The sequence below is a fragment of the Mesocricetus auratus genome, unplaced genomic scaffold, assembly GCF_017639785.1.
Source record: "Mesocricetus auratus isolate SY011 unplaced genomic scaffold, BCM_Maur_2.0 Super-Scaffold_6730, whole genome shotgun sequence".
Lineage (NCBI taxonomy): Eukaryota > Metazoa > Chordata > Mammalia > Rodentia > Cricetidae > Mesocricetus > Mesocricetus auratus.
In genome coordinates, this window is record NW_024429184.1 from 12,697,662 (window position 1) to 12,723,325 (window position 25,664).

General features: G+C 48.3%; 1 protein-coding gene across 1 annotated transcript in view; it reads left to right on the forward strand.

Annotated features, from left to right (window-relative positions):
• Window positions 1–25,664, forward strand: part of Gabbr2 (gamma-aminobutyric acid type B receptor subunit 2) — a 360,155-nt gene that overhangs the window by 140,712 nt on the left and 193,779 nt on the right. The window contains exon 3 of the mRNA XM_040738666.1: window positions 7,216–7,386. Within this exon, the coding sequence (XP_040594600.1) occupies window positions 7,216–7,386 (171 nt within the window). The remainder of the gene's footprint in view (window positions 1–7,215; window positions 7,387–25,664) is intronic.

The following is a 25,664-nucleotide window of genomic DNA, read 5'->3' on the forward strand; positions in this document are numbered from 1 at the left end:
ATGTCCTTCTAAATTCAAAAGGATAATAAATTCCTAGAAAAGTACTGTAGAGAGGGTACCAGAAGTGCACTGCATTCTGGGAAGTGAGATTTTTATAGTCAGAAAAGAAACTGACTTGCAGCAGTGCATGATGGGAACTTAGCATCCTATGCTGATCCATAGTAACAGAAAATTAGATATGGGGGGCAGACAATGACCCTGCTACTGTAGACCCACATAAGATGAGCACCAATTAAACACCCAGAACTGCTCAAATCCTTATCCTTTAGGTACCTAAGGAATATTCCCAGGTAAAATGTAAATAGGCAACAAATAGGCAGGAACTCTGGTGTGCTGTCTCTCCTAACAAGCCAAATGTGGAAAACACGGCCTTGCTTTAGGATAGACACTGAAAATACCTCTGGAAAAAGTCTTTCAGAACGAGCCAGAGGAAGCAGAGAAGAGTCCACTTCTAGAAACGACCTACCACAGGATAAAGACGAAAACTTTACAATGCCTCTTGCCATCCTCAAAACACACAGAGAATTCTCATACCCAGTGCAGCCTCCCAGAAATAGAAAGCTTAAGATGAGAGTGGAGGGACGAAGGGAATGACCATAAAACATTGATAGGAAACTAGAAACATCAATAACACAATAAAAATGTGTTGGTCGATAAAGCTCCAAGCCGAGGTCCTGGGTGGCCAGCAGGAGGCCATATAGCCTGTCTGTCACAGCATAGCCAAAGCGCTGCAGAGTCCAACAGTATCCCTGAAATACTAAGGCAAATAAGGAAGTCAGGAAATGCCAGATATTGGCTGGGCTGTGTCAAGGAGACCCTGTGCCCTACTGTGAGGACCGTGGACAATACAGCCACATTACCAGAGAACAGCAAAAGTTAATATGCACAGACCCTGAAATGAGACCATAGGACAAGTCAATTGACACTTGGGAGGCTGGGGTGAGAAGATCAGGAATTCAAGGCTAGTTTTACCCTGTCTCACAAGCACATAAAATACAGGTAGGATAAAATGAGATGTTCTTCTACCACTCAGAGGACAAGGGCCAAGAACTGAAATCACAAGAGAAAATAGAACAGATAAGGATTTAGAGAATAGAAAGATGATGCAGAGGACCAGGTACTCCAAAGGAGAGACAGAGAGATAATGTGACATATATGCTATATAGTATATATGAACATACATAATATAACGCACAAAATCCCAGTATCTAAATAATAAACATACTATTCTATATTCAATGTGGTCAGACAATGATGTCACCTTGCTACTGTATACCCACATAAGTATAGTAGTTTTCTTATATTTACATGCTTTGAGTTGGAAGACTTAAACATATACATTGAAGGGTTTCTTATATCCCAGACAAAGCTAAGTATGCCACACCCAGATCTACGCTGGTAGATTCTTTAAATTCCAAGAACAAAAATTTTTTTTAAAAATCTTTCAGGCACACAGGCAAAGAAAACCAGATACCTACAAATGACGTGTGACCAGGTTTGCCCCAGACTCCTTCTCTGCATCATGCTGCACTTTCAAAGAGAAATCGTAGCCCAAGAATCTTATGTCCAGCTATTTAGCCTTGTGTCAACGCAGCAGAGGGCCAGGCCAGCTAAGCAAGTTTACTACATTCCCTCTCTTTCTTCAGGACACCAAAAGGTGTCCCTTCAGGCTGACACTTGGAGGAAGACAAATTCATACAACCAGAGCAGCAATGAAAGCAAAGCTATACTCTAAAAAGGAACCATGGGAAACATAAAATGAGCAAGAAATCAAGTGTTTATTACAGTAATAAGTATATATGTTTAAACATCTAGCCATGAGCTGCTTCCCAGAAGCATCTATCTATCTATCTATCTATCTATCTATCTATCTATCTATCTATCTATTTGCCTGTCTATCTCTCTATATATATGCATCTATTTATCTACCTATCTATGAATCTATCTATCAATTTATTTATCTAACTCTATGTATATATCTATTTATCTATACCTGTGTATGTATCTATTTATCTATCTATATCTGTATGTATCTATATACATAAATACATATATACATATATATAATTATCTCAATAAAGTATAAATAGAAGGCTCAAAGTTATGATATGCAAATATGAGCTATAAGATAATAAGGGCAATGTTATTACTATCAAGCAAGATACAGCACAAGAAGCAATAAATGACAGAGGTTTATTTTGCCTTCATAAATATTTCAGTTCTTGGTGCAGCCGGGAATATCCATTAAGTACCTGCTGTTCACACTAGGCAAGGCTATGCATGGCTGAAAAATAAAGATACAATTGTGATGAACATTTACACTCAAAACAACACAGAATCAAAAGGCAACAAAGCCAAACGTGTTGAAACGCAAGGAGCTGGTGGCAGACAATGGAGGGAAATGTACCAAACCTCTCAGCCTTGATAGATCAAGAAAACAAACGCAAGAGCATACAATGGTAACATAATTGGGTTGGTTGTGTCTATTATGCATTAGTAGTCTAATAAAGAATTCCGTAGGTTACATCTAGAGATTGAATCATTTTCCAAGCCTCTGTGGAACTTTTACAGAGGTTGATTCTATAAAAGGCCACCAAACCAGATTTCAGCACATTCCCAAAGCAGGTACTGTATGGGCCAAATTCTCAAAACAATTGCAGTGAAACTAGATGAAGCAAACTGTGAATTAAAAATTAAAATCCTCTCTTCAGTAAGTCTGTGTTTTGGGATTATCTGGAAACTTCCATCAAGTCTGTTCAGAAACTAATTTGGTTGAGAGAAATAAGGCAGGAGACCCAGGAGTGTGTAGGCCCTCAAGTTAGGATGCTAATGCTAGTAGCCGCCGGGATTGCCAGATGCTGGGAAGGCATGGGGTCACCCAGGAGCAGATGGGCAGTATCAAGCTAAGAATGAGCACTGGCACTGAGAGTCCTCTAGACCTGAGTTCGAGTTCTGCTTCCATCTTTCCTTGGCTTTGGTGGACACGTCAGGATCGCACCGTTTTCTGGTCAGCAGTCTGGCACTGGGCCTGTGGGGCTTCTCAACCCTCTCTGGGCATCCGATTCCCAGAGCTGATTGCACCATGTGTGTGAAGCTCGTGTGGAAGACAGAAGAGGATGTCAGGTCTCTGGAACTGGAGTCACAGATAGTTGTGAGCTGCCATGTGGGTGCTGAGAATCCAATTCCAGGTCCTCTGCAAGAGCAGCAAATACTCTTACCCACTGAGCTGTCCCAACAGCAGTACCTCCCACCCCCCCACCCCCCCAAAACAAAAAACAAAAACTCAGCAAGTTTTTAAATACTGCTGCTGCTTTGCCTCTCTGCCAAGAGAGTCTGATTTAGTTGGTTTGAACCAAGTTGCTCAGTGCACGGCTAGGATGAAGAACCACAAAGGTGAGCTCTCATTTCTGGAATTCTGCGGTACTATGAGACACCTACCGCCTTCCCACGGAAGAAAGTTTGGGGAGACTGAAGCCCATGAAACAGTAATGCAATCTAATCAAAGTGTGTATTATCTCAAATGGTGCAGAAAATGCCGGCTCCGGTTAATATTTTGCAGCCAACATGATTTAGACCTGGGGCATATATTGTACTCCAAGACCGTTGTAAACACAATGGGCCATTTATTCACTGAACAGTAACCACCGTAATTACCTACAGGGTAAACATATGAGGTTATTCGAGCAACAATTAATTGTGGATCTGGGACCAACGGGACACTAATGGCGAGACATCAGCCAGAGCGCAAATCAGAGATCGTATCAGAAGATGAGTGTTTCCCAACGTGTATTAGATGAGGGTCTGAGAGATGTGGTGGGCATATGTAATGTCCCAGGTTCTGAGGTAGTCACTCCCAGAGTTTTCTAGTAGCTTCTGACAGGAGGAGGCTTCCCATGGGGTTCTAATCTTAAGAGTGAGGTTGCGAACACTACATTGGAAAAGACTGCACACAGCTGCTATCTCTTGTGTTCCCCGCGGGATCCATGTGCCAATGTGTCACTCGCAAGCAAGTGTACGGACTTTGTTTGGATTGTAGGGCATTCTTTGTGGCTCTGGTAAAAGTCATGGAGTCTTGTTTTGCCTTTCAGGAAAATAAAAGTGTGTATCTGTGTGTACTGAAATACCCATGCAAATCTTTCCTGCAGTGTTTGGAAGGGTTCATGGACAGTGGTTCCCTCTGTTCTCACTACATCGTCCAGCCACTGTTTGTGCCCCTCCCGATACAGGGATCTCACTTCCTCTGATGCCAGGCTTTCCAGTGTGGGCAGCCCGAGGAGAAAAGATGCTTCCACGTGGCCAGCAGGAATTCCACTCCATGTAGAGTCTTCCCTCTAGTCCTGAGTTTCCCTACAAAGTTTTAAATAGCCATACATATCCTTATCAATCCTGGGAGACTGGCTTAGTTAAGGTTTCTATCACTGGGGGAGACACCAGGACCATGAAAACTCTTATAAAGGAAAACATTTAGTTGGGACTGGCTCACAATTCAGAGATTTAGTCCATTGTCCTCATTGGCAGGGAGCATGGTGGCACACAAGCAGACATGGTGTGGAGAGGGAGCTGAGAGTTCTACATCTGGATCCTCAGGCAGCAGGAAGAGAGAGACACTGGGCTTGGCTTGAGCTTCTGAAACCTCAAAGCCCAACCCCAATGACACATTTCCTTCAACAAAGCCACACCTGCTCCAACAAGACCACACCTCCTAATAATGCCACTCTCTGGTGGCCAAGCATTCAAATCTATGAGCCTATAGGGGCCATTCCTATTCAACCACTATAGAGACCTTAGAGGTTGGTTTCTCTAGGTGTCTGACTCCACATGGAGGCCATTTCGTTCTTGCACGGTCAGCTCCAATGGGTAGGGTCTTTGGGGGCTGCAGAGTGGACGTAAGAAATCCAGGGGCCTTAGGGATAGCCATATACCCTCTGATCCAGACCAAGGACAAGGACAGATCTCCACTGCCTGCTCACAAGCCCTGGGGAGAGTTGATAAAAGCAGCAGTAAAGACTTTCCACCCACGGCTCAAGGGGCCTGGCTGTTGTCCCTTGGGGTGCTGAACCAGGGATCCCGTATATCAGAATTAGTGCTACTGCTGAAGGGCACGAAGGCTCAGAGGAGGTTCTCAGCAGCGAGCAAGCTAGCATCAGCCTACCTCAGCAGCAGGCAAGAAGGAACAGAGCAGTCATAGAGGAATTCTTTCATAAACCCAGAGTCAGAGACCTTTCTAAATATCACGCAAAATCTGACAAAGCAAATGGGAATAAAGAGAATTTCAACATGGCTCAAAATACTTTTCTTTAAGTTTTTTTAGTGCATTTGTATGGGGAAGAGAGAGAGAGAGAGAGAGAGAGAGAGAGAGAGAGAGAGAGAGAGAGAGAGAGTGTGTGTGTGTGTACAAGCACAGGTAGGTGCATGTATGTGGAAGCCTGATTTCTTCTACCACGTAGTCCTAGGTGTCAAGCTTTGTGAAGCTTAGTGGCAAGCGTCTTTACTGACTAAGCCATCTCCGTGGCCCCCAAAACATTTCTATGTGGCAAAAGACTATGAGTGACATCAAAAGACAAAGTACAAACTATTAATAAATGGAAAAGTAGGAACCAAAATCACTTCCTTAATATAAAAGATCACTTTTTTTAACAGACAGACAAGGAAGGGTAAGAATCAAATTGGAAAAGGGACAAAGGACAAGAGTCATTTTCATCCAGAGGGGAGCTACAAATTGCTCTCAGACCTTGGAGGACTCAGCCTTGGTCCCTGGGAGAGAGATGAAAATGAGAAGTGCAGCCAGATGCTGTCTCTTCCCCATCTCACTGCAAGGATCAAAAAGGTCGAGGCTACCTTCTGTGGATGAGGCTGGGGGAGGAGAGCAGAGATCAGAGGGAGCGTCAGGAAGTGGTGACATTTAAGCTGGACAGATAATTAAAATCCAATTTAACAACTTACTGGCACTTAAAAGAAAAGGAAAAAAATATAAAGGGGAGGGTGGACAGATCTGACTGCCGAGTGTAAATTAAAATACCATGTATAAGGACAAACTATGTGAGGGTTTTGGCAGCCATGATAGTCCAAGTTTGAGGGCTATACATTTTTGACGTCTTCTTTAAATTCAATTAAAAAGCAGCAGAGTCCCACTCATGCAAAAGCACTTCCTAAAATAGGACCTATTCCTTAGGAACCAACCATGGAAAAAAAGCTCAGCCGTATATGTAACCCGTTTCTGTGATAGCTCATTATAAAACTATATAGAAAATGGTGTGTATTCCCTGTTGACAAGAATGTGGTGAAACTGGACCTTTAATTGTCTTTGGATAGCAGATATACAAAGTGGATGGAGTATTTTCAGATTATTTAAATATGAAGATATTAAAGATTTGCAGGCTTATTTTTTTGGAGCAGAATCTCATGGGGCCCAAGCTGGCCTCAGAGTAGCAGAAGACAGTCTTGCATTTCTGACAGTCTTGCATTTCTGACCGTCCCCCTCCTGAGTGCTGGGCTCACAGGCTTCCTTCCATTCACACATGACTGGGGACAGAGCCCCTGGCTTCACGTATGCTAGTCAAGCGCTCTACCAACTGCACCGCATGTCCAGGTCTTTACCTGAAAACATTTACATTGCAGGCTGTCTCGTGGAAATGCCCTGAAATGTAGAGTGAAATGCTATGCACCAAGACAAATGTGGTAAACAACAGTGTTAGTGTCCCTAAATTAGAGACGGCTCAAAACACCACTGTGTTCCCAAGCCAGACAGTGGTGCTGATAGTAAAAAGCTGGAAGGTCCCTTGTTTAAATGGGAGAACAGTTCGCTTGTGTATAGAGAATGATCTAACAAAAGACAAACAAAAGCATTGTCCAAAAAGAAAGTTATGGAATGAAACAGATCACAGTACAAATAATTCGATTTCTTTGGGAGGGTGTAGCTCGCTGGCCCATCCAGCCCATTTCTCCTTAGCTTACATTCTTTTGATCTTCTCTTCCGGGCTGCTCTTCCAAAGGACCAGAGTTTGGTTTCCGGCTCACATCTGCCTGTAACTCCCGCTCCAGGGCATCTGATGCCCTCTTCCGGCATCGTCAGGCACTGCACCCACATACACACACAAAGACGCACGCAAAGCACATAATTAAACGGAACACCTTGCCCCAAGCGAGAAATGCCTGCCAGGAAGGACTGGGTGCAAGGCCCCGATAAAAAAAAGCTGTCCTCTCTCGTTTTCTCAGCTTTCCTTCGCCGCCACCACGCCCGTTCTTGCGGATAAGAAGAAGTACCCGTATTTCTTCCGGACGGTGCCCTCTGACAACGCGGTGAACCCGGCCATCCTGAAGCTGCTGAAGCACTTCCGATGGCGGCGCGTGGGAACACTCACGCAGGACGTGCAGCGCTTCTCCGAGGTACTCCTGGCGCGCGTTTTCAGAGTATTTCACTATGACGTTTCTAAACATGTGCCATTGCATCTAGCTCCAGTAACCTACCTGTCCCTGCTTCCCTCGCCTTCTTCAAGCTCTCCCAAACTGTCCCCTTAGCGTGTCTCACACCACTACCCTCCCTAGCTTTCCCTCCCTCTCTTACTCCCCTTTCTCTGCTCCTTTACTCCTAAACCCCAGCCCGACCTGCTCTCCCACACCCGTTTTAGTTTGGTATCCACCCGCCTAGAACTCTTCTCAACACACACACTGAAGCCCTACTGCACTGGAATAAGTTTGCTTGTCACTGGCTCTGCAGTGGGTCGGAGACCTTGGTTGAGCTCCTGTTTGATAGGGTGGTGTGTGCACTCAGATTGGGTGCCTTGTAGCTCACGGAACCCGGCCACTGGGGGTGTTCAGGGCCGCGTGCCTCACAGCCTCCGCCTCAGACAATGTTTTTCTAAAAGTGCACTTATGGGCTATGAAAACTGACTTCCAGGACATCTGGTCCACTCTCAGAACGCTTGAAGATTCCCATCTGCGCTCCTACGCATCCGCAGTGGGTGACAGTCCTACGTGCAGAGTAGTGGTCTGTCCCTTTCTCTTTCTGTCATTTCCTCTGCCTCCTTCTCGTCTCCTTCAAGTCATGTGCGGAGGCTTAGAAGCCCCAGAGAGGCATCCCGTGGGCCGTGGGTCGGGGAGGGTTACACACGAGAGTCCGGTGAGCAGGCAAACCTCAACACGACTGTGTCCTGGGCTCTAGTGACTCGGCTTGAAAGGGGCAGGGTTGGGAGGCTCCAGCTTGACTTCAGCAGATTCCACAAATCCATTTCTGAAGCTCTATCCCCATTCACCAGCCACTCGATGGCTGCCTGTGAGACCCTGGAAAGGGCCTGTTTCCCCTTGTACATAATAACAAGGAGCTGTGGTTCCTGTCCCCCACCCTCAAGCAAAATAAGGACAACAACCCCACCCCCAGACACCTCTGTGTGTGTGTTTGTGTGTGTGTGTGTGTGTGTGTGTGTGTGTGTGTGTGTAGAAGGAGAGGGAGGGAGGGTGGGAGGGAAGGAGGGAGAGAGAGAGAGAGCTGGCACTATGATCTGTAAACCCAGACCAGAGAGCAGTTGGAAGGGCTTGGGAATGGAAGTGTTGAGCAGTGCGTTCCCAGACAAGCCCCTCAGTGAGGACCAAAGGGACCTTGACCTCCAGTGGGAACCACTCACTGCCAACCTCTGAAGAGGTTGTTGCTGGCAGAGTCTTTTGTGGAGCAGGGACAGGGCTCTCAGTGACTGAGAAACCCTGCAGGGATCCAGGGATGCCTGCTCAAATAGCATCTTTGGCTGTGAGAACCTAAAAAGTCCTTAGAGATGCCTCCCCTAATCTTGTTATTATGTACAAGGGGAAACAGGCCCACAGCAGGGAAGGCCAGTGTTCCAGGTTTCAAAGTAACTCCAAAGACACCAAAGAGGGTTCAAAGACGGGCCAGGACTAGAGCCAGGAAGGGAGCTCAGCTGGTACAGCGCTTGCCTAGCATGCATGAAGCCCTGGGTGCCACCCCAGAACCACATAAACTGGGCAATACACACCGGTAATCCCAGCACCAGGAAGGTGGAGGCAAAGCTGTCCTCTGCTACAGAGAGATGCCTGGGGTGTGTGAGATCCTGCTTAAAAGGGAGGGGGGGGGGAAGGAGGAAGGGGGAGGGAGGGGAGAGGGAGGGAGAAATTTTAATTAAAGAGAGAAGAGAAAAGGCACTGAATTCCAAAGTCCTGACCCCTAGCTCAGACACCATTTCCTTTCAGCCATGACTTCCTGGAGTCACATGGAATCTGCTGGTAGAGGCCCCGAGGTCTGAAACTCATGGAGCTTGGTCAAAAGAGCACAAAAGATGAGCCTGGCTGTCCCAAGGAGTGCTCTGATGATCCCTAAGCTCTCTCCCCACCAAGATGCCTTCCAATTCCTGTCCTGTAGGGGGACGTGACGACACCCATATGGCAGATAGGAAATAGAGAGCGGCAGAGGGCAGATGGCTTTGCCTGGTCTTCCAGCTGCTGGACACTGTTTTCTATGACACTGTCCTCCCTGGTGACACTTGACACTGTCCTCCCTAGTGACCCCGTCCTCCCTAATGACACTGTCCTTCCTGGTGACTCCGTCCTCCCTGGTGAAACCGTCCTCCCTGGTAACACTGTCCTCCCTGGTGACACCGTCCTCCCTAATGACACTGTCCTCCCTGGTGACACCGTCCTCCCTAATGACACTGTCCTCCCTAATGACACTGTCCTCCCTGGTGACACTGTCCTCCCTGGTGACACCGTCCTCCCTGGTGACACTGTGCTCCCTAATGACACCTTCCTCCCTGGTGACACTGTCCTCCCTGGTGACACTGTCCTCCCTAATGACACCATCCTCCCTGGTGACACTGTCCTCCCTGGGATCAGGTGCTGGCTGTTTGGTGCCACATCCCTCCCCCCAAACCTCTGTGTTGGGAGTGTCTGCCAGGGTCTTGGCATCTTGGGAAGACACCTTTCCAGAGTGCAGGATGCAACTCGGTGACATTGCTGGCAAGGACTCTTCTTGATTAAAGCTCTCAGCCCAGCTGGCTCCTCTGCCTGAGAACCTTGGCATCCTCACCAGGTGTCTGGGCTGCACCACTGGAGTGCAGCTGCTGGACCCTGGCCAGGGGCTAACAGCTTCTCGGGAGTGCAGAGGAAACTGGATTCCCTTTATGGAACCGGTAAACGGGCAGTGTCACACACTTCTTTTCCGGATAGGTACACTCGAAGGGACCTAGAGGGAAAGCCAGCCTGAGGTTGGAGGAGTGGGCATAATCCCAGAATTCATCACTGCGACACTGGTCCTATGGGCCAGGTGGAGTCTGAGGGCCATTCCAGTCATGGCACCAACGGCTCCTGCAAGCCCATAGTTCCTATTGTGTGACAATGTACCTGGGAGATCTAAGCAAACTTCTATTTACCCCAGATAGGAAACCATGACAGAGTGAGGATGCCACCAGCCAATTGGTGAACCAATGAGTGTACTTCTAAGGTTATAGAGAAAGGGGTTACCTACCAGCGGCAGAAATACTCAAAGGCAGCTGAAATCACCAAAGTCCACCACAGCATGGGGACAGCTCATGAAGACTGGACACCTGGATCACACACAGCTTATCAGGTCAGAGTGTCTTCTCCAGGTAGCTCAGATGGCCTGAGCCGCTTCTAGGCAGGCCTGCTGGTCACCACTCAGCAGTCCTTGCTTTTTATGCAACCCCAGGGAGGGAGGGGTCTAGTGAGTCTGTTAGATTTTAGGAACTTCCTGAAGCCTTCAATTTGTTGGCTTTCTGATCTCAACAAGCTTCCGTGCGGGATGAAATGTCCCACCCCCACCCCTTAGGATACCCTGTATCTTAAGGAGCTTTCTTCCAAGACTGAGTGCTTCATCAGAGGAAATAGCTACACAGCAGTCCCCATGAGTAAGGCTGGTGCCCAGTGGCCTCCAGGCCACTCTGGATCTGGCTCAGACAAGTGAATCTCTAGGTCCAGCCTTACAGGCTGTGAGTCCTCAGACAGTGTCCTGAGCTTACTTTCATGTGTGCCAGACCCAGGAATGCAGCTGAGACAACAAAGGATTTGTGGTTAGAAAGACTAAGTGTGCTGCAGCCGTGCCCTCTCTAGATTAGAAATGTAAAGCCAGAAAGGGAATGACTCAATACCAGGCAGACTCGTCTGTAAGCCTGGCTTTGCGGACAATGCTGCGGCTCCATGTGCTTGATTCGACTTACAGAGGGGGGTTTTCCGCTGTGTAAGAGCAGATGTCGCTCTGGGAGGCGGAGCTATAGACAGAAAAATGAAATTGAGAGGCCCCTGTGGAGGTGTTCCTCATCCAGCGGTCATCCACTGTCCTGGGAATTCAGGAAGCAAGCTCTGGGTACGTGTGTCTGCTCACTCAGAGAATGACAATGTGGCCACACTGTGTGCCCAACCCCGTGCTCATGGACTTAGCCCCAGGGATATCAGCTGTCAAGCTTGCTGCATTGGCGTTTAGTTCTTGCTGCTCGTTGCAATCCTCAGTGGATTTGTGTGTTTGTGCGTGAGCATGTGTACACGTATGCATGCAGAAGCCAGAGGTCAATGTCAGGTGTCTCCCTCGGTCACTCTCCACCTTGTTTTTTTAAGCAGGGACTCTCACTGAACCTAGAGTTTACAGATTCAGCTGGGTGGTCTGACAGCAAGCCCAGGGATCCCTTGTCTCCATCTCCCTGCAGAGGGATTGCAAGTGCTTGCCTCTGCACCTTGTGTTCTGCGTGGGTGCTGAGACCTGAGTCCTCATGCTTGCACAGAAAGTATTTGACTGACCTAGCCATCTTCCTGACCCCATTTTGTTTAGGTTGGTTGGTTGGTTGGTTGGTTGGTTGGCTGGCTGGCTGGCTGGTTGGTTGCTTGGTTGGCTGGCTGGGTTTTGGACATAGGGTCTCACTGTGCAGCTTTGGCCTCCTATCCTCCAAGTGCTGGGATTACAGACACACTTTTTTTTTAAGTCCAACCTAAAATTTAGATTCCCTAAATTGGATTTTCCACTTTTGGCGGCTTTGTTGGATTGTAACTCTCCAGCTAGACAATTTCCGTTGCTAGTGTCTGTGTCAGTTACTTCCACAAGCTCACACAGTTGTGCCTCTCGCTTGTGCCCCGGCTCCAGCCTCTTGTGACTGCTAAGGCATCCTCTCCACATGACATAAATGACCAACAAAGCCACCTCGGACAGATCGCTCACCCTGTCTCCTTCTGTGAAACCAGCCAGCTGGGGCAGGTGACCGACAAGTGCCTCTAGCTCAGGCCCATAACTGGGGAAGGGTTATCCATGGGCCCTGGTGCTGCCATTGCCAGGGACACAGCCCTGAGGCTTCATGAGGTACAGTTCATTTTGTCTGTTTCTAAGGTTCTATTGTTTTTCGGGAGTTTCAAGTTCTCGGGAAAACAGAAAGTAACATACAAAGATGAGCTGCACGTCTGCACCCCACTTTCACTTTCACAGCCTCCGCCATCAGCCACTGCCTCCTCCGCAGAGTGATGTCACTATACCTGATGGTCTGACCCTGACTCATCTTCACCTAAAGCCCAGACACGGTTAGAGTTTAGCCCAGCGGTTCACATTCTGTGTTTAGGCAAACCTGTGTCAGGATACAGCTTTGGTTCTAAGGTCACATGAGTCCTGTTTTCCAGGCAGTACCAGGCGTTGAACCCAGGCCTTGCTCATGCTAAGCAAGCACACACAATATTTACGCTGCTCTAAAGCATTGTGTCACGGTGCTGGCACGAAGTCAGCTCTCCCGTGTCTTAGTTTGGTGGCCACTTTCTGTTTAGTACTAATATTCCATTGTCTGGATATGCCACAGTTTATTCCCCCGGTACTGAAGGATATCTCGGTTGCTTCCAAGTCTGAGCAGTTAGGAGTGATTCAGCCATAAACACTCATATGTAGATCTTTATGAGGACATAATGTTGGCTGCCGGATCACACAGTAGGATTGTTTATAGTCATAGGAAACTGCCTTCCAGTGTGACTGTGACACTGCACTCCTCCAGCAGCGAGGAGCGTTGCTCTGACTACACACCTTCGCTGTTTGGTGGTCCTCTGGGTTGGCCATTCTCAGAGGTGCGCAGTGGCGTCTCGTGAAGTAGGGTGTGGAGCAGCTCCTTGCCTCCGTGTTCTCTGTCTTGGTTTGGGGATGTGGCTGTATTAACGGCGCCTCTTTCTCTGAGTATTGGGGTAAGTGAGTGCATTAGGGGAATCCTAGTGCCTGTAAAGGCGCCTCACTAGGCAGGTGAGCATACAAGGAAACTTGTTTTCAGCATCATCTGGAATCCAGTTCCCCATCTGGGCTGGGTCCTTTGTCAACACAGCATGATTCTCTGCACTCAGACTCCAAGACTTCCTGCATAGTCCTTGGTGGTCTGGAAGGTTCTGGGGTTGACCTTTCCACATGAAAGATCTCCTTCAAGTGACAGGACATACCATGGTCCTTCATCTGCCCATGATCAGAATGCAGCCTTCTGTGGAGTTTCCTCTTCAAAGCCCCTGCCCTTTGGGGCCCTCCTGTGCCTTTTGGAACCTTCCCTGGGGCCAAGTGGCCACCTGCCTCACCACAGGGGTGGGGAGCCCCTCTGAAGTGCTGCTCGTTCTTCTAGAGAGCATCCTGGACCAAAGCCTGCAGCCGAGAACAGAAGGACCCCATGCACCGAAGCCACAGGCCATCTTTATGAGAATCCCAACTCTTTCCTTCCTTTAAGCAGAAACTGGACCCAGAGCATGGGTAACATAGCCCAAAAGAACCCTCAGAAGGGGTCCCTCAGAGCCCGCTGCCCTGGCAGAGGCACCCTCCCCCATCCGTCCACATTCCCTCTCCTGTGGAGTCTGTATGCGCAGGCCTCTGAGGTCATGTCTTCCTGTATGGGCTCTCAGTATGATGCACAATAAGATACAACCTGTTCACCTCACAGCTTCCACTGGCCACTCCATCTCTATGACTCATCGCTGCATGTGCTCTCTGGCTTGTGTAGGTTCAGTGAGGGTCCCATCGAGGATTTCTGTTTAGCAAGTCAGACTTGGAAGGGCTGACACTTCCTTCTTCGGGTGCCTGCACCAGGAATGGTGAGATGAGGTCAGGAGATACAGGGAAATGCCAGCACCACCCTCCATGGGTACCAACCCTGCCTCCTGCCCAAGTCACCAGCATTGAGAAGCTGGGAGGAGCCAGCAGCTCAGATTTCCGCAGAACTCAAACAAGGCATGATGTCATTCGTTGACAGCTTTTGGGACTATGACATTGTTTGCTGATGGGAACCTTTCTAGACATCTCAGCAAAGATCCCGAGCCAGCCCCTGGAACCAGCGGCAGCCCAGAGTTTGCCATGTGGTGCTTCAGATTGATGTTGGTGTTGAGCAGTGAGAAACCGCGCAGTCAGTACTGAGTGAGTGACACTTGAATCCTCTATCTTCAGGATGGTGCAGTCCTATCCCCTACTGCAGTGTGGTACCAGGGTCAGAAACATCAGTGTCATCGCTGGGCTTCCCACCAGAGCCACTGAGTCAGACACGGGGCGCTGTGCCAGATCTGAGCTAGGACTTGAGCGCCACTATATTGGAGAAGTTGGCCGCCTTCGGATGGCAATGGGCACCGAGTAGGCCAGGAGCACTAAGAACCTCTGATTTCTGCCCCTAACCCCACCCCTCACCCCTTAACGGCTTGAGGGACACATCAGCAGAGCTGGCATTTGGAGACAGGAGCAGGGGTGTGATGGGTTGGATCCCTAATGACCCAGGGCCCTGCCCCTCACCCTAACCCCCAGCTGAAGAACTAGCTGTACTTTTGACTGGCTTGGCTGCATGCACCCACTCTGGCTCTGGGTGGAGCTAAGCCTGTGAGGCGGCTGCCCGGATCAACTCCACACCAAGCCTGCCTCCACCAAGGTGGCTGTTTGCCTCTTTGGCATGCTGGAGGACAGTGTGGTCTGGATCCAGGCTGTGACTTTCCCAACTTAATAGCACTGTATTCACGTTCCGTATACGAGAAAACATGAAATTATTGCCAGCTCGTAGAGTGGATGTGGCCTAGGGTGGGACCCTCATGAAGAAGTGAGGCTGGGGGAGGGGGAGGGGAGGGAAATACTGCTGGGGACAGGCAGGCCTGGTGAAATGGTGATGAGATTTGGGAACCTAGGGCAGGGTCTCCCAATGGCTTTTCCTTGGGCCCAACTTAGAGAGAGCATCCAGTGGGAGGGACCTGCGGGCTTCACACTCTGCTGTGGCCCCAGTGGGGCAGACCCAGGGCTTCCTGTGGTGTCCGTTCCTTCTTGTCAACGCGTTTCATGGGTGTGACACTCTAGTGGGTTCTCCATGACCATTCCCTGCACGCCACCACAGCTGGGGAGAGCTGTTCCTCCTCAGAGTCCCTGCTTGCCGCCACAGCTGGGGAGAGCTGTTCCTCCTCAGAGTCCCTGCTCACCACCACAGCTGGGGAGAGCTGTTCCTCCTCAGAGTCCAGGGCCCAGGACCTGACACTTCGGTGGCAGTATGTACGCCCTGGGACTTCTGGTGGAAGGCAGAGCTCCATGGTGGATGGCTCAGTCTACCTCAGAGCACAGCGGGCGTGTGGCTGTCCCCTTCTTCCTACCCCAGAACTGGGAGAACATGGCTGGCAGCCATGGTGACAAAAGCCCCTGGGTCTGGCAGATGGTCCTCCCTAACACTCCACCATGACCTCAGGGTCCTCTGCGTCAAACTGGAAAGAAAAGTCCCTCTAGTCTCTGCCCACAGAGGCCCGGGTAGCTGTGTGGGGGCCGCTCAGCAAAGGGCCACAAGGACTCCAGAGCACAGGAGTGAGGGAGGAGTGTGTCTTCTTTGAGACAGTCTCTGGGTTGTCCTTACTGCCCTCAAAGATCTCCCAGGGACACTCCCTGTGCCTCCCGCACCCCAGCGAGTTCCCAGGATGCCACTCTGGCCCTGGGAAGCAGCTACTGCATCAAGCCCTATGGAGAAGGAAGAGCCATTACCCTGTCATCCGTGGTCACTTTCCGAGTACCTACTGTGTGCGAGTGAGTCTAGTCTATCGCCCAAAATGGTAGCATGCCTTAGAAAGGACGCACCCGGGGAGAGGCGTGTGACCTTGCCAGAGTGTGGCAGGCAAGACGTATTAGGTGTCTGTGGGATCTCCAGGCTACACCCGCCCCTTTGCTGAAGAGAGCCTTCGAGCCTTTGACAAGCATCCTTGGCTCCTTCTTACCCCCAGGAGCAAGCAGGTGGCTGCGTGGGCCGAGCAGCCCACCCCTCGGGGACTTCCTCACAGACCCCTCGGGGACTTCCTCACAGACCCCGGGAATTCTTGCCACGCATTTTGCTTGCCATTTTATTACCGCCCAGTCCTGAATCTTGGGGGCCAGCACTCCACACCTGCTCACACCTCAAACTCCCAGGACGTCTTATTTCAGACAGGCCTCTGGGCTGACAGCAGCATGTGTGTAGGTTCTTCACAGCTATTCTGGTACATTCTGACTGCGAGCTCTCCCCCAGGTCCATCTGCCAGGCTTCAGGAGAATCAAAGGAGGGAACCTAGAACCTCCACCAAGAGTGAGCAGCTTGTTGGGAGATCCAGCTGCAAGGACGCTAAAGGGAGCCACAGAACATTTTAAAAAGAGAGTGGGGCTGGTCGCAGTCCTGAGGGGAGATTGCGACAGACCCAAAGCCAGGAAGCCAGCCAGAGGTCCCTTCAGTCATAAAAAGAGAAGTTATAAAGCTGCGGTTACTCTTTGCATATAAATGTCCAGCTTTCTTTTCTCTTTCTTTTAAAATATTGATTATTATTTTCTAGATGTAATATTATAAAATTCTTAAGGCAGTAACTTGGGAAAATAGCAGAGAAAAGAGGAAAATTAAAAATCAGCTATAACCCAATATGCTAGCCCATTTTTCTATTGCTATTGTAAAACATCGGTGGCTGGGTATGCACTCCCCATATAAAGTGGAGCACTATAAAGAGAAGATGTTTGTCTAGTTCATCATTCTGGAGGTTGGGCACCATGGCACTAACATCAGCTGGACTCTAGTCAGGGCCTCTCTGTGGACGGGAGGGTGTGAACAGGAAGGGCATGGCTAGTCAACCTTCTCTTGGGAGCTGCACCTCTTCCTTCTGAAAGAAACGGCTTTGGCCACCTAGTTACTTCTGACCAGGCCATGTGTCCTAAAGGTCTGCACCTCACACTGCAGTCACACAGAGGACAAGTCTCCTGCACGCGGACCTCAGGAGGGTGAAGCCCACAAACCGCCCTTAGCGTCAGGCTCGGGTCCGATGGGTGTCCTACCACCATGAAGAGGCCTATGGATGTGAGTGATGTCCCCTTCCTGTGTACCCAGCCAGAAGGGAGCATCCTCCCAGGTCCTCCCCTGCCCCGCCACCCTGACTCGGCACTGGGAAAGCACTGTGGAGACCTGAGCTGCCGACCCTCCGGGGTGTAATTCAGGTCCCGTTTCCTGGTCTTGTCCACTCAACTGTCTGTCCCTTCCATGTCCCAGAAATTCTGCAAACACTCTGCCTGCTGATGGCCTTCCATAACTATTAGTGCTTCTCTTTTTCTTTAAAACTCTTATTTGTCGTTTCAAGATATTTTGGAATGAGGGAAGAGGCAGATCTGTATCCTGTCACCTCCATACGGTCGCTGTTCAAAAACCCTGCTGTTGCACACGCTATCATTTCTTCAAGTGAGGCCCCGGCACAGAACACGGAGGTAACTGCCAGTTCTCACTGATTGTATGCACAGAGACAATGGACTCATATTGGACTTCTGTCTGCGCATCTCTGATTATTTTCCAAGGATGGTTCCTAGAAATAGCGCTCATGCGTTTTGAACCTTTTGTGTGTTTTGCCAAATTGTCCTCCGAGAAGATCACAGCAATGAATTCCAGCTCTGTGTCGAGTATTCTCTCATCCTTGGCAACGGCTGTTTTAATTTGCATTTCTTTGATTACTATTGAGATTGAATCTCTTTCCCAAGGATCCTCTTGCTTCTAATTTTCCTTTTGTGAGTTTGGCAGCTCCTGTGATTGACACTTTTTTTTGACTGTCTTCCCTCACCAGTTTGTGAGTCTGTTTTACACAAGGCCGCTGGCCCTCCGTCATGTTTGTGGTCGGTATTTGCTGACATTTTACGTCTCCATGAATCTTGCTGTGACATGACATGTGGCGAATCTTGATATGTTATGTGGTTGGAGTTACCTGAGCCGTGTTCCCCACCTTGAAGGCTGTGCTGAGCCTTCTTGTCACAGGGATTCTTGGAACTATGTCTCTGTTTTCTTCTAGTGCTTCTATTGCTGCCTTTCGGCTTACCTGGAATTTCTGTAAAGAAAATCTGAAACATCAAATCTTTCTTCTCCTGCTCCTCGATGCTCAATTATTCTTTCGGCATCTAATGGCTGTATCTATTCCAGACTGGTTTAAATGCCTATGGTAAAGTCGACCTTTAGAAAGTAACATACATTTCCATATGCTTTTGACCGGTTTTACAGAACAAAAATGTAGCCCAAGCCTCAGATGTGATTTTAGATTTTCTTGTGACTACATTTCAAAATGTTAAGATAAATGGGCAGAATTAACTTTGATAATTCATTCCCTTGGCTGCAACGTGTCCAAAGTATTGTCATTTCAGCACGTGTCACTAGCCTTGGGCCACACCAGCTCCGTCCTCTGTCCCTGCATTTAAACTTGTCCTGTTACTCTAACCACCAATGTGGACCTGGCACCCTGTGTTTCAAGGGGCGTTCAGTTAGAACATAGCTAAGGCGCAACCCCCCCTTTGCTCAGGGTTTACTTTCACCGAGCTGATTGTGGTAAGGCTCCCAGAATGCTTTTGGTGCTCTCGCCTGAATTCTGGCCACTCTCTGATTGCTGCGCTGCAGATGGGGCACCTCTGTATCTGGTGCACATTCACGAACATGGAGTGCGCGGCTCATTTGGTTCCTGGTGAAGTAGCCTCATTTTCTTTATGTAGGTCCTTCCCCTTGGCTGTTGGGGTTGTTTCTGTGTCCTGCACTGAGCATTGATTTGGGGGATGAGATCTACTTACCTTCCAGGATATTTTTTAAGTGGTTATTGCTGGCATGTAGGAAAGCCATTGATCTCCATGCACCTCTTCTGACCAGTGGATTGAGCATATTGCTCCCGAAAGTTTACCCTGTCTTAAGTCCCTTGAGTTTCTAGGCAGTCAGCAGCAACATCCACATTGAGAATGAACCCGCTTTCGGGTCCCAGCATCGGCATCTTTGTCTTCTGGTTCCTCACTGTGCCGCCCTGCACAGTTGTTCAGAGCAAGTGGGCAGGTTTCTAGTTGGTTTCAAACAGATCTCTAACCCTGGCTGAGCTCCCCAGGGGCTGGCTGACTTTGGACACATCATTTATTTAATTTTCCCATGTTTCTGAAATCGGGGGCATACTCAGATTACCTCAGAGGTTGTGTGTATTAAATATCTAATACGCATAAGTACTCAAGGGTTAGAACGGCACCCAGGGCCACCACTGTCATTCGCCTTGCTGTTCATCTTGCTGTGTTCGCCAGATGTTAGAGCAATGTCTTCAGATAATGGTAATACTGAGTAACCCCGTCTCACACTTACCATCAAGGAGAATGCCATTGGCAAGGTGTTACGTCAGTCAGATATTCCTCGCCATCTCGAGAGATGTTCTGTTCTCGTTTACTCTGTATAGGCACGCAGATGTCTGATCGACAAAACAGTGGCTGCCTAGACTCTAAATCTGTAACCATGTTTTCTTCAGTGTACAGGTGTGAGAAATCGCAGTCGTTGGTCTTCTTGAATTCACCTCATAATGCACTCACCCAGCACACGTTAATGAAGTGCATCCAATCCCAGCCACATGAACACAGCAGAGAATGGAGTGCCCCCCCACAGGGATTCCGCGTCCCTGTGCAGGAAAACGGACAGGAAGAGAAGCGGGCCAGTGACTCTGATGTGAGATGCCAGGGAGATTAGTCAGGTGGCCTCACGGTCAGCTTGTCCGGGATAGGAAAGCCCCGGAAGGAACAGCTGATGGGGTGGCGGCGTGGAGTGTTCTGGTGTGAAGAGAAACACCATCAGAGGGCGGGGCAGATGGGGAGGAGAACGTTGTGAGTGTCCAGGTCCTGGGAGGGATTTGTGGACCCTCTAAAGAGCATGACTGACTCTTGAGTCATCAGAGACTCTAACAGAGAGCACTTTGTATTTACTCTGAAAAAACAAATCAAAGATGGAGAAGCATCCTAAAGTATTCAGTTAAAATTTCCACAGCATATGCAACTGTTACCCTACCTCATCTAGAACATGTCTTTGCCCCCGAAAGAAATTCCATGTCCGCGCCCATTAGCCTTCATTCCTCTCTTGCAACCCCTGAGAACAGCTAATCCTTTGTCTCAATGGGTTTGCCTCTAAAGGACTTGCATATAAATGGAATCATAAAACGTATCACCCATTGGGTTGAACTTATTTCACCTAGCGTATTGTTCTCAAGATTCATCCATATAGCAATAGGTATCCCACTCTGCTCTTTTTATGGCCAAATAATATTCCATTATGAGGCTGTAACACATTTTTAACCCAGCCATCAGGTGATACATATTTTGCTTGCTTCTGTCTTGCTCTGCTGTGAATAATGCTGCCACAAATGCTTGTGTGTACTTGTTTTGGGGTGTACATGTGTCTTTGATTATTTTGCATATGCACCCACCCAAGGGCTGGGCCCACTGAGTCATACGGTAACTGTGTTTACACAAACATTTGGAGAATGGTTTGCACCAACATCCAAGTCATCTTCATGTTCCCACCAGCCACGTGTGAGGGTTCCAACTTCTCCATGTCCTTGCCAGCACTTACTGTTTTCCATTTTAAAAAATCACAGCCCCCCCAGTGGACCACAAGTGGTGCCTCATTGTGGGTTTGATGGTATTTCCCTCAGATCTGTAGAGATATTGGAAATCTTTGCGTGTTCTTCTGGGCTCTTGTATATCCTCTTTCAAGATATGCCTATTTGGAGCTTTTGTTTAATTTTTAATTGGGTTCTTCATATATCCTGAATATTAGATCCATATCAGGTACTCGTCCCTCCTGACTCAGAGCTTAAAATGGGGGCATCCTGTTGAACTTACAGACTGAAATGTAAAAGCTGGCTAGAGCAGATGGAGAGTGTGTTTAAGCATACCTAACCTGGCGAGCGCTGTGGCTTACCCTGCACCGTCTCTTGTGCTCTGACACTTACTCCAGCCTACACGTGTGCAAAACAGTCTACACAAAGGGTAATTTAAAGGAAAATGTCAGGCTGGAGGTGTGGCTGGGTCAGTAGAGTGCTCGCCTAACATGCACGAATCCCTGGGTTCAGGCTCCAGTACCAGGTAAAACTGAGCGTAACCAGACATGCCGTGCACTCTTTAATCTCAGCGCTTCCGGGCAAAGGCCACCACGGTATGAGTTCCGGGGCAGCCAGGACTAAGTAAAGAGGTACTGTCTCCAAAAACAAAACAAAACCATCCAGAACTGAGCATGCTGGCACTACTATAATTCTAGCACTACGGAGAGGGAGGCAGGAGGATCTGAAGTCCATCGTCTTCTTTGGCTTCATAGCAAGTTCTGGGCTACATTAAACCCTGCCTCGAAATCAATCAATTAATTAGAAACAACGTATGACGTATTTAATGCAATTTGTTGAATGCACGTAACACGGGCTGCTGTGGAGAATGGTTTTTCGGTGCTTAGGCGAGTGTGCCTGAGTGGAGCTGAGGCTGGATGCTGCTCAGAGCCAGGGAGAATAGCATCCCACGTATCACTAGTTGAGAGGAACATATCAAAATTCAAAATCTGAAATTTCATTTTTATGGAGCGTGTGTCACTTATGCGCCATTGTGGATTCAAACACCCAGAAGTGGTCCTTCACAGCTGAGGACTGTTCCGATACGATCTGAAGTGTTCTCTTGCTGCCGGGGATGTTTTTTACTTCCTTCACCCAGCCCCTTGCGAACACGCTTTTCATTTTGATGAAGTCAAAGCTGTCTTTTGAAGCCAGGCGGCGGTGGCGTGGCGCACAGTTTTAACTCCAGCACGTGGGAGGCAGAGGCAGACGGATCTCTGATTTCTACAGCCTGGTCTACAGAGTGAGTTCCAGGATAGCCAGGGCTACACAGAGAAACCCTGCGTGGTATGTGTGTGGAGTGGGGGGGGGGGTACTTTGGTCCTCGGATTTAAGGAGCACTGTCTAGTCCAAGGTCATTAAATTTCCTTTTAAGAGTTTTTACGGTTTTAGTTTTAGTTCCTATGATTAGGAACTTTGATCCCAGCCTTCTCTGAAATGAGCGATGACTCAGGAGCTGACCGAACACAAACCTGAAAAAGCCCACCTTCTGTGGCCCTTGCTTCCTGCTGCCACTTGGTGGCGCTGGTGGCACCGGTCTGCCTGGTTACGCTGTGATCCGGGTTCTCTGGGCACACTTCCCTGAACCTTCATCTCCTCCTATGAATCTAAAATCCTTCTTGACTTCTCTTTCCCTCCCCTCCCCCGCCCCTCCTCCACAGTCTTAAGAATCAGAAAGCATCTCTCTTTGGTTCCTTCCATTTTCCCATTTTCCCACCCCAGACTCCATGCATCTGCTTTATAAAACAACCATCTTGATTGGTGGAAGCAAAGCAGGGGGCGGGGCAAAAGCTAAATTTTTGGAGGTGCGTTTTTGTCTTGTAAAGAAAAGGGCAAACTCAAACCCTTATTGAGTCTTTTTTCTATCCCGCCACTTTCTGGGTTTTTTTTTCTTTTCTCTTTATTAATTAATATGTTCTCTATTTTGTCAATTCTTTTTCTGAATGGATTTGCACACTTGTTCTTTAGGCTTTTCTTGGTTGCTATAAAATGTATTTACAGAGTTAAATTTGTATTTGGTCGGGTTTTTAGCTGATATAGTTTTAGATAAACACTGTTTCCTCGCCATTATAGCTAAGTATTTTGCAATTTTGTTTAGATTTGAAATATTTGGCTTCTCCTTGTCTAGTTTCCAGTACAGATGTGCAGAAATGTCTGCCTGTGACAAGCTCCAGAGGTTATGACACCATTGACCCCCTGCCCCATCACCTCTGAGTTTGAGTTTTATTCAGTTTTACTTCTTACATTATAGATACTCCTGGTCAACTGTAACCTGACATATTGATTTTATTTTGAAAATACATGGCAGGAACCACGATTTAACATTCAAATCCTCACTTAACCAGCTAGTATCTACTGACATGTCTTTGAATTGCTCTGTCTTGTCTAGCACAAGCGTATATTTTATTAGGATTTTGAATATACTGTTGTATCATTTTTTGGGAATTTTCATACATGCATGCAATGTATTTTGATCATATCTGGCCCCAACTCCTCCCAGATCCACCCCAGCCCCTCTCAACTTCATGTTTTCCTTTTGTTGATGGTTTTTTTAAAAAAACCAATTGATCCCCATTCATGCCGCTCCTAGGAATATAGGTATGGGACCATCTACTGGAGACGAAGCATACTAATACCAGATATGCAGCCAAGATAAGAAAACAAACCAGAAAGTGGCAAATGAAAGCAGACCCAATAAAAAGATGTCTAAGATTTTCTACCAGATTTTCCCTGGCCCAGAAGCCATTAACTGCCAATAACTCTTCAGTTAGGGGTGAGAGCTCCTCAATTAGCCATGGGGGCGCATCAGGGTTGCAGACTCCTTGGTTAGAACCCTTGCCCTCCCCATGGGATGCTGGCTGGTTTGATCTATGCAGGTCTTATGCAGCAACCATAGCTTCTGTTAGCTCATGAGTGCAGGGCCCTGTTGTATCCAAAGACATTGTTTTGTTCTGGTCCTTCCTAACCTCTGGCTCTTACTGCCCCCTTTCTCCATGGCCCCTGAGCCTTGGGAGGGGGGAGTACAATGTAGATGTCTCATTTGTGGCTGGGCATGAGAGCATCTTTAAGTCACGCGTGTCAGGGTGGTCACAAGACTTTTCTGTCTGCCCGGTCCTCACATCTATTATAGCTTCTCTCTGTTGTCTCCTTTGAATGACAAACTACCCTCCTGTCTTCTTCAAACCTCTCCAGACATTGCATCAAGGTTTGATGACTCCAATTCAGTTGTTTTGTTGATAACAACCCACCCTTTATTAACTACTTACAGAATTCTTCATCCTCTAAATGAAGAAAAAAAAATACCGCACAGCTGATATTTGGATGCTTATTCTAAAACATGGCTACTGTTTTTTTTAATGTACTTATTGGTCACCACCATACACACACACAATTCCACGACATAGATTAAACTAGAAGAAGAGTTTTACGCGCTCCTCCGTGACGCGAGTGTCTGTCAGCCTCATCACTTCTCCCTCGCTCCTGATGCGCCCCCCTTTGCTCCTGCTCAGCGTGCTCAGCGTGCTCAGTGTGCTCACACACACGTGCATTTTCCACACAGATGGGAGAGTGTGGTCTTCTCTTTCCGAGAGTGTGTGACCTTGTGTGTGACACACATTCTCAGTCCATCCGTTTTGATGGAGATGTTGTGATTTCGTTTCTCTTCAGAGCTGAGTAGTATTCCACTGTATATGTATCAGACTTCCAGCATCCATTCACTTTGCTAGACAGCCAAGTTAGCTCCGTCTCCTTGCTGCAGTTGAGTTAATCTACCACAAGCATGGCTGATGGACTTATCTGATATGCGCAGGCTTTCTCTAAAGCCATGATTGCAGCTTCTGATGGATGACTTTGGTCTTCCTGTTGTGAAAGTTTTCTTCTATTTGGTCTGCGGTTATTTCTCTTTTGTCCCGGGACCTTTCGAAGGTCTTCAGTGCCTCTGGGCATGCCTGTGAGGGAGTTTCCTGAGAGGCTTAACTGAGGAGGAAAGATCCGTGGGAACGTGGCAGGGGTCCAGCCCACAGGCTGTGCTCCTGAACTGAATAAGGAGAGGGAATGGAGCTGAGCACCTGCCTGTCAGCATTCGTCTCTGCTGCCTAACTGCAGGTGAATGTGGCCAGCTGCCTCAAGACCCACGCCATGCCCTCCCTGCCGAATGGACCGGATCCTACATTCCTTAACCTAGCCCTCGCTCCCTCCCTTCCTGCTGCCCTCCATCCTTTCCTCTCCCTCCCTCCCTGCCTCCCTTCAAGTTGCCTTTGTCAACTATTGCCACAGCTACAGGAAAAACCACTGCTGCCTCCACCCTCTTAGAACACTTCTGATTTCACAGTGAGTCTCTGCATTTCCCCTTCTTGTTTTACTTTTCTGTCTTGTGTCTCTGGCATCTTTACCTCCCTTGCTGACCACATCCAGGAGATGTCACCTCCTAGTGACCTCAGATTATCTTGAACAAACACCCATCAGTGTTCCGTAACTAAGTTTTGCTTGTTCCTGCTTCTAATTTGCCTTAACTCTCATATTTATTTGATCATCGAATTCATCTCCTGCTGTCATTTTCTCAGCTCTCCTGGGGTCCTTTGAATTCTGGTTTCTTTTTTATTGTATCTAGCATCTCCAGCATTTCAGGGTTCTGGTTTTCTTCCAACTCTGAAGCACAAAGCTGATGCCCCAGTTTCCTTTCACTTCCGGTAGCAAATCTGTTCGCTGATGAAATTCTTCCTCTGCCCGTGTTCCCGGTTTGTTTCCTCTGCTGCTCAGGGTCCCCGAAGATTCCACGTGCATCGTGGGCCTTCCCGGACCTGGGACGGCCTTCATCAGTAGTGAGTGCACCC